Raw genomic sequence first — 13,495 nt, forward strand, 5'->3', positions numbered from 1 at the left:
TATCTTTTTAATACCAAAGCATGGCTGTATCTAAATAAAGAACATCTCCCCAAAAAATGTAAAGAAACCAAAAAATACATTTTCAGAAATAGTGAAAATAGCAGATCAAAAGCTCCCAACGCGTTGCACCGCAACGCGTCGTGAGCTTGTAGATCAGCCATTTTCACTAAGATTGAATGTAGTGGAGTGAAAGGCAAGTGCTGGCAAATAAAAACTAAAACAGAAAATACTCCAAAAAAATGTACTTGAGTACACACACTACTCAAGTAAAATAGTCCTTTGGTACTGTCCATCAATGCCAGTGTGGCTGAAAAGTCCTGAAGTTCGTAGAAACGGTAGGTAGTTGGAGATTCTGGAGGCACTTGGCAGACTACCTTCATCGTTGGCCGGGTCCAGGTCTCTTGGTGGCGAATCTGGCGATGCGTGATGGTCTCTGTGCATGGAGAAGAAACACAGGTGTTAGTATCAATGTCCAGCCCTTTCTCGACTACAATACGAAAATATCTTGCTAATCAAAACCACATGAATAAAGCGTACATAGAGTAAGCATACATCGCCATAACTAAGATAGTTACTAGTTACATATTACGTATTCAAACAATATAAGTCACAAAATAAATAAATAATTATTCATTTGATAACTGCAACACATTTATTTCACAACATTGTATCCTTGTTTTTATTTATTTAAATTTCATCAAGGTGGCAGCTTACCAATATGTACATATTGTACATAAGACTTGTGCAGATACAAGATACAATACCCAACTATGATACTTATGACTATCACATAATGATTTTGAGTTCAAATTAAGCTCTGTTTGGTGCTTGTATACATCAGTAAGCTCCCTCCTTAATTACATTAAAATATAAAAATAAAAACAAGGATAATATTTTGCAATTTAATCTTGAGTTGTAGTGAATAACAAATTAGAACATTTGGTGATTTACACATTGTTTGAATACATAATTTGTGTACAATATAACAAGTAACTATATGTCACTTAAGGTGAAGTTACTATATGAACGTTTTGCCAACCCACCTTCCTCCGGATCATCCTGCGGTTGGTGGGAGCATCAACGACGACGCACGTCCTTCTGCTGGAGATGTAATCTTCATCGATCTGTTGGAGAAAATGTAGTGATTTGTAACTTGAGCTGATTTGCTTCATAACTTAAACTAAATAAACTTCAGACATAGTTTTAAGTGGAGGTAAATGTACACGCATGCCACATCACTGGTCAATCACTTTAATTCAACAGGTAACACGGTTTTTAACTATTTCACAATTACAGACAAACTCATGGATGCTTTTTTCCATGTCTCTGCTTGCCGCTTAACCACACATGAACTAAATTCAGAAACACAACAAATAGCGTTTGGGGCAACTGGGCAAGCATTCGGCAAAAATAGAAATTGTACATGCTCACAACGTGTCGCGTTGGGAACTTGTAGATTGGCTATTTTTGGCAAAGAGATTTAGTGCTTTAGAGGAGGAAAAGGAGGGGGGGGGGGGGGGGGGGAGTACAGACCCCTAACTCCAGTCAACAACGTACAGTTGGTTAAAGGTTTGTTGAATGTGAGCTTAGCCTAGTTTAGCTCAACTCTTGGACTTGAGATCAAGAACCAACTCCAATCAATAGTAAGAAAATGCAACCTTAAAAGAGATAGTTCACCAAAAAAATTACTTATTTTCTATCAATTAAACACCCCATGAAGCCTTGAATTCATGAAGATTTTTTTGTCGCATTCCTAAGCTAATCATTTGATGACTGGCGGAAAGATGCCAATGTCTCGGTAGTTGACACTTTGAGTCTCCTAAATCTCCATGAATTCAAGTCTCCATGGAGTGTGTAACTATACCTTTAATTTTCTTCAAAGATGGATGACTGGTCTAACTAGACTAAACCATGTAACTGATGTATTTATCAATTAATTAATTTCTCTATTGTAGAGATCTGTAGTAAAGGTGTACTTACCAGAAGGTGGTGTCTGGCTAGTGGCCTTTTGCCTCTGCAGGCTACTCCTTGGCCGCAGTCTCCTTTGCAGTCTTCTCTTCCTCCGCAAATCCCTTCTGGCCTCGTGTTGTTGCCCGTGTTCTGAGAGTTGCATTTCTGCCGGAGGAAGCTTTGCATGCTCCTGCAAAAAGTGTGAGATGGGAATAAGCAGAGTAAGAACGAACTCCAGTCAATAAACAACAAGGTCACATACATAGAGTGCAGAGAGAACAATGTACTGTAGTGCCTCAAAGAAACTAGGATTCCAGGTAAACAATGAACCTAGCATCTGTGTGTACCAAGGGTTCCCAAACCTTTCAGGCCACGACCCCCCCAAAATAATCATATTTGAACACCCCACCCCACCCTGACAAGCACTTGGAATTGTAGGCAGTATACATTTAGTTTGACTAGGTTCCACAGATAAACATTGTGAAAATAGCCGAACTATAAGCTCACAACGCCTCGCAGTGTGAGCTTGTAGATCGGCTATTTTCATAATGTTTGCCTCTTTCTTAGGTAATATTTGACAATTTGGCCAATTTCGTATTAGAAAGGTCTTAAAAGTCATTAAATAGAAACGTGCAGATACACTGTATATACTTATACTGCATGTTGGTTTGTTTACTGTTGAGTGAGAAAACAATGTTGCACATTAAGATAATCGGGGTCCCGACCCCCAGTTTGGGAACCACTGGTCTATACAACATGCTATAGTATCTAGATAACATTCTTAAACATTTGTGGTCAAGAAAAACAAATGTATTAAAAATAAAACAACAAACAACCAAGTGACCAAAATGTATCTACATACTTGAACCAACCAGATCCAGTTCCTTGCTTCTTCTTGGCAACGGTAACCCTCTTCCTGGTGGTGACCTGTGGGGGAGGAGAAACAGAGGAGTCAGTTTCCGTGTCTGAATCGTCGGTCAAACACGGAAACCAACTCACCTGTGGCTGAGTGGTTGCTTCTCCCGGTGAGGCATCCTTCACTGGCACCCTCCTCAGTATCGCCCTGGGATTCTGGTCATCGACCACGGTGCACGTCCAGTTGTATTGAGCGTCCTGTGTGAGGAAATGCATACATTGGTAACTTGAGCTAATTTTCTTCAGGAAATTGAAGCCCATTGAATTTTGTTTTAAATAATAGTGTTTTTTGTGTAATGTTTCTTTCTACAGTTAAACTCGTGGATGCTTTCTTCAAGTCTCTGCTTATAGAGTTCCAAAAATAGGCAGTCTACAAGCTAATGTATACATTTTGTAATAATCTAAATCTACAAAGTAGTAACTAAAATGTAATAATTGTAGTAGAGTAAATATTATTTGGCTGTGAAACATGGTGGAGTAGAAGTATTAAAAAATGGACATACTCAAGTAAAGTAAAAAAGATTCCTCTAAATTGTGCTCAAGTACAGTAGCCTACTTGAATAAATGTACTTAGTTACTTTCCACCACTGGTAGTAAGGATGTACTTACTTGAAGGCGCTCGGTCCGAACCGTCTTCAGAACCACCCTGGTGTTCCAGGGGTTGTTGGGGTCCTGGATCAGGACAGAAGTCCAGGTGAAGCTGGCAGCTGCAGCATTCTGTGGGAGAAAATGTAGACATTTGTAAATTAAGCTTATTTCCTTCATACATTGAAGTGCAAGAAATAGAAGGCCGTTGCATATATCATATCGTTTTTTTTAAACAATTGATTTGAAAAATTGATAAATGAAACTTAGCCAGGAGCCACTGCTCCTTAACGTGGAAAAGGTTCAGGCATCTCGTACGGACGCTTCCTCTCTCCCAAGGGTGCTCCTCTGGGAACGTCCCACTGGGAGGAGGCCGAGAACCAGATATCCCCACGCTGGCCTTGGAACGCCTTAGGAAACCCCAGGATGAAGTGGCTAATGTTACTAGTAGGGAAAGGAAAGTCTGGAACTCTCTGCTGCTGGAGCTGTTGCCCCCTCAACCAGACTCCAGATAAGCGGTTGAAGATGTATGGATGGAAGATAATACAGTTATTTATTTCATATTTACACAGTAAAATCCTCAGTGTTCATTTGTAACTCTGAGAGTGAATGATTATACTGTTTATGGTCCCCAGCACAATATAGTATCAAAATCAGTTTAACCCTATATACATTACATCAGCTTATTAAAATAGCCGATTTACAAGCTCACAATGTGTCACGGTGCAACGCGTGGTGAGCATGTAGATCAACTATTAAAAATAAACTATTTTAACAACACAAATCTTGTATGGGGGAAATAATTGGGGATCCCTCCTTGTCACAAAATATTTTCAGATGGGGGGTCCGTAGCCAAAGACATTAATTTGGAGGTCATTGACAAAAAAAAAGTTTGAGAAGCACTTGAGCAGCATTTAAACAGTAACATCCTCAGTGTTAAATGGCCGTTTGTACGTATCTCTGTGAGTCAGCGAATGTAACCGTTTAACATTTGGGTACATAATATTTGAACCACTCTATTTGGCTAAATGTGTACAGTATCAGAGTTAAATTAACACCGAGTAATATAGGCCTATGGAACGAACAGCAACTCGTTTGAAAGATGCAGGACAATATAAAACGACTCCCATTATTACAATTTACATGAAGGCATTTAGCAGACGCTCATAATGTATCCACAGGCACAGCGACTCGAAAAAAGTGCAAAGTAAATTAATCCTATAGTCCAGTGGTTCTCAAAGTGGGGTCCGGGGACACCCTGGGGTCCTTGAGGGAGTTCCAGGCGGTCCCCAGCTAAATGATAGATAGTGACCAAATGAACCCTTATGGTTCTGTAACTCAGACAGTGTACAAATGGAACCAAATGGACCCTAACGGCTCCATTTGTACACTCTCAAGAGTTAAATTAACATTGATTTTACAATATAAATTGGGGTCCCAGAGATATAAATGTCATTACATGGGGGTCCGTAGTCTAATGGATGCATTTCAAACTGGGGGTCCTTGAAATTAAAACGGTTGAGAATCACTGCTAGAGAGCCGTAAAAAAACTTCTCTTATGGGGGTCCCTGACACATCTTTTCAAATGGGGGTCCGCGGGCTAATAAGTGTCAATTTGAGGGTCCTTGACATGAAAACGTTTGAGAACCACATACGACATCGAACGAAACAATGCTAACTAGCGCTAACCGCTAACTGCTAACTAACGTTCAGATGAGCCTTCACCAGACAGGGCCTCAACAAACCGTCTTAAACGACGTGCTCTCAAGAACATTATAACACATTCACAGCCTCCATATTATATTAATAAAGATGTTAACATACCGTCTCCATGGTCTCAAGTAACGTCGTTGGTGTTGAAGTGAAGAAGAAGTTAGTAGTCAGTCAACTGTCTGCTTGTGTCAGAAGGTCTCTCTCAACAAACGTCCAGCTCTCAGAGAAGATGTGACAGACTGACTGATGAACGTTACAGCATCACCACATCATCTAAGACACCTGCTGTCATACGTCACAGTCACAGCTGAAGACCCGCTGTGATTGGCCAGTCAAAACGGTAACCGCCCTCTCGCGTGCCGCGAGAACAGACGAGAGCAGATCTACAAGCTCGCAATGCGTAGCACCTGCAACGTGCTGTGAGTTTGTAGATCTGCCGTTGACGATGTTTATTTTCAAAAAGCAACGCTCTGACGTTTCCCATATGCACAGAGCGGTACTTATCAACTGATCTCAGATCAACGTCTCACAACGTCTACAACATCAGCTGAGAGAACAACATTGAACTGAACTCCGAGTCTGACCAGAGGATTGTTTTCAATTGTTTAGCCGTTATTAATATTAGTAATAATACATCTTAAAATGTGTCTGTCCAAATCGGAACGTGAGCTAGCTGTACAGCAGCTCCAAACCGCCTACGGAATTAATACTAACTGGAAGAAATCCAAACGGGCCAAGTCTAGATCTACCAAGAAGAACCAGGTGAGTGACTAGAAGAACACGGTTGTCATTACTTATGTGTCATTTTTTCACGTCGTGTCAGACTCTGAATCAACGGATTCAGGGGAGGGGTAGGGGGAGTGGGGGGGGCATACTACTGATAGCATGTTGAGTTTTTAACTGAAATAGCTCCGTCTGGTCCATAGCGTTAGAAGGAGTTCTCCTTAACGCTATGTTACTTTCGAGCCGTTGTCAGCACACCCCCGGTAGCAGAAGCTGCGCAGCCTCTCGTCTGTAGTAAAAATACAAAATAGACTTTCGCTATTCAGTGACAACGACGGTTTTAAGATGTTGAAAGCCTACTTTCCTTAGTGGGCACACTCTTAGACCCCCACCTAACGTCTAAAATACACCTTTTGGCCAGAAAATGTAATATTTTGCCGGAAGGAAAAACATTTTGAGTTACTCCACTGCGCCCTCTACAGATCTGGTCAATGGAATTGTTCTATTGACAACGTTTTTTCCTTCCGGTGAAATATTTTCTTCTCTCGTCAAAAAGTGTATTTTAGACGTGAGGTGGGGGGCTCCGAGTGTCCCCACTAAGGAAAGTAGGCTTTCAACATTTTAAATCCGTCTTTGATTTGGTTAGTAGCGAAAGTGTATTTTTTATTTTTACTACAGACGAGAGGCTGCGCAGCCTGCGCTACCGTGGGTGTGTTTGCAACGGCTCGAAAGTATCATAGCGTTAAGGAGAATCCTTCTAACGCTATGGACCAGAGCTAGGATTCCCCCAGCCATGGTTCACATGACGCTCGGCTAGGATTCCCCCCTATTGCTGGTTTTGAGCAGAGCTGCTGGTTTTCTAACCTATCAGGAAACGTATTACTACTATAGCCTACTGCTATTACTATAGCCTCTTATACTAGCTCTGGTCCATAGCTTTAGAAGGAGGAGAACTCATTCTAACGCTATGGACCAGAGCTTCTACAATCCTATAATATTTTGAAATGTGCATCTCCACATTTTTAAAGGACTTGTTTTGTAAAATGACACCCACTGACATCCAGAGATGGGAGACTTAGCCCAACTGTCTATCCATTTGATTAAAAAATAAAACATTTACACCTTGTGACCTGACAGCCTCTGGCAAAGGAAAGTCTAACCTTCACAGAGAACATTTCACTGCACAAACTAGTCTAAAACCTCTTGAATCTTAGAGAACTCCAAGCACACTCACTCATCCCAGATTAAAGATCACATGTTAGAGAGGGCTTGAGAGCAATGCACATTCAATCAATGTGATTGATTATATAATTTGTCCATTTGTCTTGTGAAATCAAATATTCAGTTTTAATGTATTTTTCCTCACTTAGGTGACTGTTTTCGGACGACCACTGGAGAGCCTACCTCAGTACAATACTGAACATGGAGCCGTACCAAGGTAAGTGGAGACAGCTTGTTTAACCCATTTAGACTGGGAAAGTATCTGTGTCATTTTAGATGTCTTTGGCTATTCAAAAATAGCAGAAAATGTGTGCAAAATGTGTGCAAATTCATATATATTTTTTAAAGCAAACATTTGTAAAATATGTTGTTCCAGGGACCACCAGAAGCAAAGATTTGAGTAATTTTTTTTTTTTAAATGTATATATATTCAAAGATTTGCACAAATGTTCAAAATGTAAAGAAAAATAGCAGATCTATCTGCTATTTTTTAATTGCCCAAAGTATAAAATTATGGTTATAGCAAAAAATCTAAAATGTCAAAGATAAGTTCCCGGTCTTAAAAAGGCAGCAAATGATGTCAGTTAATGTTGTATTTCTTTGCTAATTTTCTTTCATGTGTGTGCGCTTTTTCAGGTTTCTCGTTGATGCCTGCACGATTCTATTGGAGCACGTAGACACAGAGGGTCTGTTCAGGAAGGCGAGTTCCATTGCTGCTCGAAAAGCTCTCAGGGTAAGTGATGGGTTACGTTGACCTTGCTTTCATTTGGCGACCTAATCTTTGCTTAAAAAGCCTAAAAGCCAAACGGAAATGTAATTTTTCTAATATGTTCCAATGTTCAATACCATAACCACAATTAGATCGCAAATATTTTTATGACAATGAATCGACAAGTAAAATTCCATTGTCGTGACAGCCCTGCCCCACTGACACTGTTGAAGTATAAATAAACACAACTGGGTTGCATTGTTTCATCAGGTCAAGCTGGATGCAGGCGAGCAGTGTCTGTCCACGGCAAAGCCGCATCTTGTGGCCGACTTGGTGAAGCAGTTCTTTAGGGAGCTGCCAGAAGCCGTCTTGCCCACAAAGATGCAAGAAGCCTTCCTGAAAGCCCAGCAGCTGACCAGCCAGGCAGACCGCACCGCCGCCACATTGCTGCTGTCTTGCCTGCTGCCTGACAGAAACCTCAGCGTACTGAGCTACTTGTTTGACTTCCTCCACAGTGTGTCCAAGAGGTAAGTGTGTTCTCCAGCTTTTTAAATGAATGAATTGTTTTATTTCATGGCTTAATCTTATGGATAGAAAATGTAATATTAAACACATGAAAAAATATTATGTCCACACATTCCAGCTCCATAATATGCACTTGAATCTTTATTTGATTATGTTTCGTCCGTCTGACCTTCAAGAACAGACTGTTTTCTGATCTTGAAGAAGGAGGGCAGATCAAATAAAGACGAATGTATATTGAACTGAACTCATTCTTACATGACTAGGCCTGTCTATCACCTAATTGCAATCATTTGAGATAATCGCAATTATTTTGCATAATCGTCATATTCATTTCCATGTTGAAAAGGGTTCATACATTTTCCAAAATCAGCAGAAATAGCAGATCTACAAGCGTACAACGTGTTGTAAGCTTGTAGATCATCTATTTCTGCTATTTTAACATTTTAAAAAAAGTTATATGTGTTATTGTCAGTTTCTTTGTATATTTAAGTTATTTGTCATATCTGCCCTGTGCAATTTTTGATTATGAAGCCTAATATTTTTTTATCCATAATGTTCCAAAGCCAGACAATGCCAAAACCACAATTAAATCGTTAATCACAATTATTTGTATGACAATTAATCGTCAACTTAAGTGTGTAATCGTGACAGGCCTATACATGACTTGTATATCATTTATATATATACGTCCCTGTTAACATTGCCTATACTGCAGTGCTCACACTTGGTCTGACCCAATTGTCAGCGTTGCTTTTATGCATATTATTTACTTTTGCCTTCATATTCTTCCAGATGTTGCTTATTTGTTCATGTGAGATCAATGCACCTAGTCAAATTTCCTAGCCAATAAATGGATTCAGATTGTAATTGTTGTACTCTGTGTTGCTGTTTGTGCCTACCGTAGGAGTGCAGAGAACTTGATGGACAGCTTTAACTTGTCTGTGGTCTTGACTCCCAACATCCTTCCCTCTGGAGAGGGAAGTGAGAACATGGCCACCACAGAACAACGCCTCAAGCTGCAGACAGCAGTCATCCAGTGCTACATAGAGAACTCTCAGGACTTTGGTACGACTCTAGACGTCACAGTTCATTTCTAATCTATGCCATCAATTTAGACAACAGAATGACAGTTAACCATTTAAACCCTATACTTCATTGACCTGGGTACCCCAGGGATCTGTACTTGGCCACCTCCTTTTTTCCCTCTACACCAAATCTCGTCACAAAAAATAGCTGATCTACAAGCTCACAGTTGTGAGCTTGTAGATCGCATTTTTGATCGCATGATTTCAAAACTGTTGTTTGATTAATATGTGTCGATCAACTAATCAATGACCTTTTGTGCTGGTTTGTGTAATAGGTGTGTTACCACTGTTCCTCATGAAGAAAGTTGCAGCCGCGTTGGGCAGTGAGGCCAGCAATCTGTTGCCAGCTCAAGACGTAAGTGTGGTTGCCTGAAAAACATTCACATTTCTGATAAAGAAATGATATGTAATGTCACCTGTAATCGAACAAGTCATGACACATTTACTTTCTCATTCCTAATTGTTTAGATTTTACAATGTTATAAAATTCTAAATGAAAGAATGTAATATATTTGACAACAGATGGACTTAACTGAGCTTGCCTACTTAGGTTGCATGAGCTGTTAGGGTTTATTTTTGGCATTTATATCCTTTATTTAGAGTGGAAAGTGTAAGGAGACAGACCATCTACTGCAGAGAGAGGAGAGAACCCCAGAGCAGAGAGAGGAGAGAACTTGCAAGAAGAGAACTTGCAAGAAGAGACTTGCGAGAATTGCAAGTTGGATTCAAGCTCGAATCCTTGGGATTCACAAAGCATGCTCTAGCTGTGTGAGCCACCAGGTACTGATGCACAGAATTAACATGATATTGCACTTGTATAACATCTGCAGGGCTCTTTTTACACAACTAACACGACTAACAAAAGTGTAATCTCTGGATCTATTGTACTTAGTAGAATCCTTCATCTTTCATTTGTCATTTTTATGCCATTCAGGAGATTCCCCATTCTGCTCACCCTTGGTCTGAACAGTATGAGCAGTGGTTCCAGTTTCAGCGCCAACAAGACTAAGACTTCAGCCCGGCTTTCCTGCGTAAGGGAAGCAAGTCCAAGAGTGAGTATCTATAAAAAACGTAATAGACTATTCCACATTTTTCACATATTTTGAAGATAAAAAACGTTTCACATCGCGGCGCGTTGTGACCTTGTAGATCGGCTATTTTCAATTAGCCAATGTATTAGATTTAAAGGGGTTGAACAGATTTTTATGCTATATCAACAAGTTTTGCTGGGGATCCCATGGAAGCCCCTTAAGGACCCCTTTGAGAACCACTGAATTAGAGGTTCAACATAAATGCAAATGATCCTAGACTGACCCTACTGTCCCACTCATCTCTGTAGGCTCAAAGTACTTCAGTACATCTGAAGAGAACCTGCTGACGCCCCAGTGTGACATAAGCGCCCTCCGGACCTCATGGAGCGGCCAGACGTCCGACGGCGCCCAGGAGTTCAGCGGAGGATCCTCCCTGTGCGTTGTTGTTGTCAGCAGCCATAATGATAATGACTCTGTAGCCGGACAGACGGGGGATGAGATTGAGAATGTGAACAGCAGCAGACTGATCGATGCCTTGGATATCCAGAGTCCTGCTCACTTAATACTGACCTGTCTCGGTCAGGCCAGTCCACTCCATGCAGGCCAGGCCCGGAACTTGCCGATAACCTTGCCACGCCTTCTCCTCTGAACCCTCTCATTCAAACGAGACTGCTGTCTGCCATGATGCTCAACTAGATGATGCCCTGTCTGAAGAGAACACCACCGTGGCGTGCCTTCTTCTGGATACAGGGAGAGTGCAGTGGGCACCGAAACATTGTGGGCACCTTAATGTTAAATTGGCAGTTCTTTGCTAAATGTAAAAATATAAAGAATTTGGAAAATGGTCTGAAGTAATGTAAAGTATAGAGGATCTGAACATGCTTGAACATTCGACATTTAAGGCCTAATACTTCTATAATTGCAACAAACCTGTGACCAGCCAATCACATGGGCAAAAACCAGAAGAATTTAGGTCTGATAAGGATGTACCGTGCATGTTCAAATCATATATACTTCACATTACTTTCAGACCATTTTCCAAATTCTTTATTTTTTACATTTTGGAAAAAGATAGTCAATTTGGGGTGCCCTCAATGTTTAGATGCCTACTCTTCCGGTTACCCTTCTTCATGCTGGTCTGGACTTTTTTACAGTAATATAAATCAGTCTATTTCTAATCAGTTGTTTATGTATATATTGTTGTGTATATATTGTTGTGTGTGTGTATATATATATTATTGTATTGTTGTATATAGTTGTCTCTTTCATTAAATAATTAATTAATTCACATTAAATTTGGAGTCGTAGTGAATTTATTTACATTAATATATCCCAACATAATTAATATAATAATGTAAGATCTAAGATACAAGCAATCAGTGTGCTGTTATTTTAGTAGTGCAAGTATTAACTAGGGTCTTCCAGCCATAACTTCTTGGATTAAAAACATCAAGTTTTTAATCCACTGTACTACCACAAGTGAGGAGTGCATGTTATGATATGAAGGTTTCAGCATAATAATCTACATTTATTAGAGGTTTTATTTCAGACAGAGGCAATTTATATCTGATCTCTGGTAACCTTGAGGTCATGGACCAGCTCTGCATTGCATTTTCTCCATCACTCTCCGCTATAATCATGTATAAGTTTCCAAAATTAAACTACAACAAGACGAGCACTGCATATATATGTTTTATTCTCCAGCTTTTAATAACAGTTTCCCTTCCAGCAGGTTACTAAAGATATATTCTACTAAAACCCCCTGGTTCCCTTGGCAACAAAGTGGCATTTCCTTGTTTTGATTTGAAAAGTTCACGTGAAGTTCTCAAAGAATTTCCCACAATGCACACTGTCATTTTGTCAATAAGGAGCCAGCAGTGTTGCCATGCCCGCTTATTATAAGCTACTTTGGGCTGTAGTCACTTGCAAATATTGCTAAGGGTTGCGTTTTTTGGCTTGTTTCTTAAGTGTAGTTGCTTATTTGGGCTTGTTTCCTGGTGTTGTTAAAACCATAGCCCTAGAATGTCTGTGATCTTACATACATTTCAAGTATTCCAAATACACAGTCATAGATCTCTCTCGGTCCCCCACTGTGTAGTGCCCATCTGCGCGGCCATAAAAGTGCTCTAAACTCCGTCTGTACTCACCCAATAATTAATTCCTAAGACGTGTAGTCATATTTTGTCCTCTAGTTTCATATCCATGTGAAAGTTCTGCCAGAAAACGTGTGTTTAGTCAAATATCTCCACTTTTTCACGAGCTGCACACGGACATCTTTCTGTACGACGCGAGGGGCCAGGAATGATTGCAGCACTGAATATACGTAACTTCCTTTAGGACACACAAATGTTTGGGACACACAATTGACAGGTGCTTGTGATTGCTGCGGGGTAATGAATCATCACCTGCCAATTGTGTGTCCCAAACATTTGTGCGTCCTAAAGGAAGTTACGTATATTCAGTGCTGCAATCATTCCTGGCCCCTCGCGTCGTACAGAAAGATGTCCGTGTGCAGCTCGTGAAAAAGTGGAGATATTTGACTAAACACACGTTTTCTGGCAGAACTTTCACATGGATATGAAACTAGAGGACAAAATATGACTACACGTCTTAGGAATTAATTATTGGGTGAGTACAGACGGAGTTTAGAGCACTTTTATGGCCGCGCAGATGGGCACTACACAGTGGGGGACCGAGAGAGATCTATGACTGTGTATTTGGAATACTTGAAATGTATGTAAGATCACAGACATTCTAGGGCTATTAAAACCAGTGCTTCTCAAACATTTTCATGCCATGGACCCCCAAATTAATATGTATTTGTGCCAGGGACCCCCCCATTCAAGATTGTTAAAACGTTTAAAGAATATTCCACATTTTCAAGATTTTTTTTAAAGATTACAAGCTCACAAGAGCTTGTAGATTGGCTATTTTCAATTAGCAAGGGCTCATGTTGTAGATGTAGCCTATGATCGCTTCTTTTCATAGACCTGGTTGCTTGTTTCTCTCGTAATACCTGGCAACACTGGCAACCAGCC

General features: G+C 40.3%; 1 protein-coding gene across 1 annotated transcript; it reads right to left on the minus strand.

Moving 5' to 3' along the window:
• Window positions 1–301: 301 nt before the first annotated feature.
• LOC308086993 (uncharacterized protein) lies at window positions 302–5,283 on the minus strand (the record flags this gene model as incomplete). The annotated part of the gene is made up of 6 exons (XM_080430632.1): window positions 302–433; window positions 1,044–1,124; window positions 1,981–2,140; window positions 2,813–3,063; window positions 3,475–3,582; window positions 5,275–5,283. 6 exons carry the CDS (start codon window positions 5,281–5,283, stop codon window positions 377–379), a joined length of 666 nt encoding a protein of 221 aa, XP_080286758.1. The 3' UTR covers window positions 302–376.
• Window positions 5,284–13,495: the final 8,212 nt, after the last annotated feature.

This window comes from Gymnoscopelus braueri (genome assembly GCF_963280865.1).
Source record: "Gymnoscopelus braueri genome assembly, chromosome: 6".
Taxonomy (NCBI): domain Eukaryota; kingdom Metazoa; phylum Chordata; class Actinopteri; order Myctophiformes; family Myctophidae; genus Gymnoscopelus; species Gymnoscopelus braueri.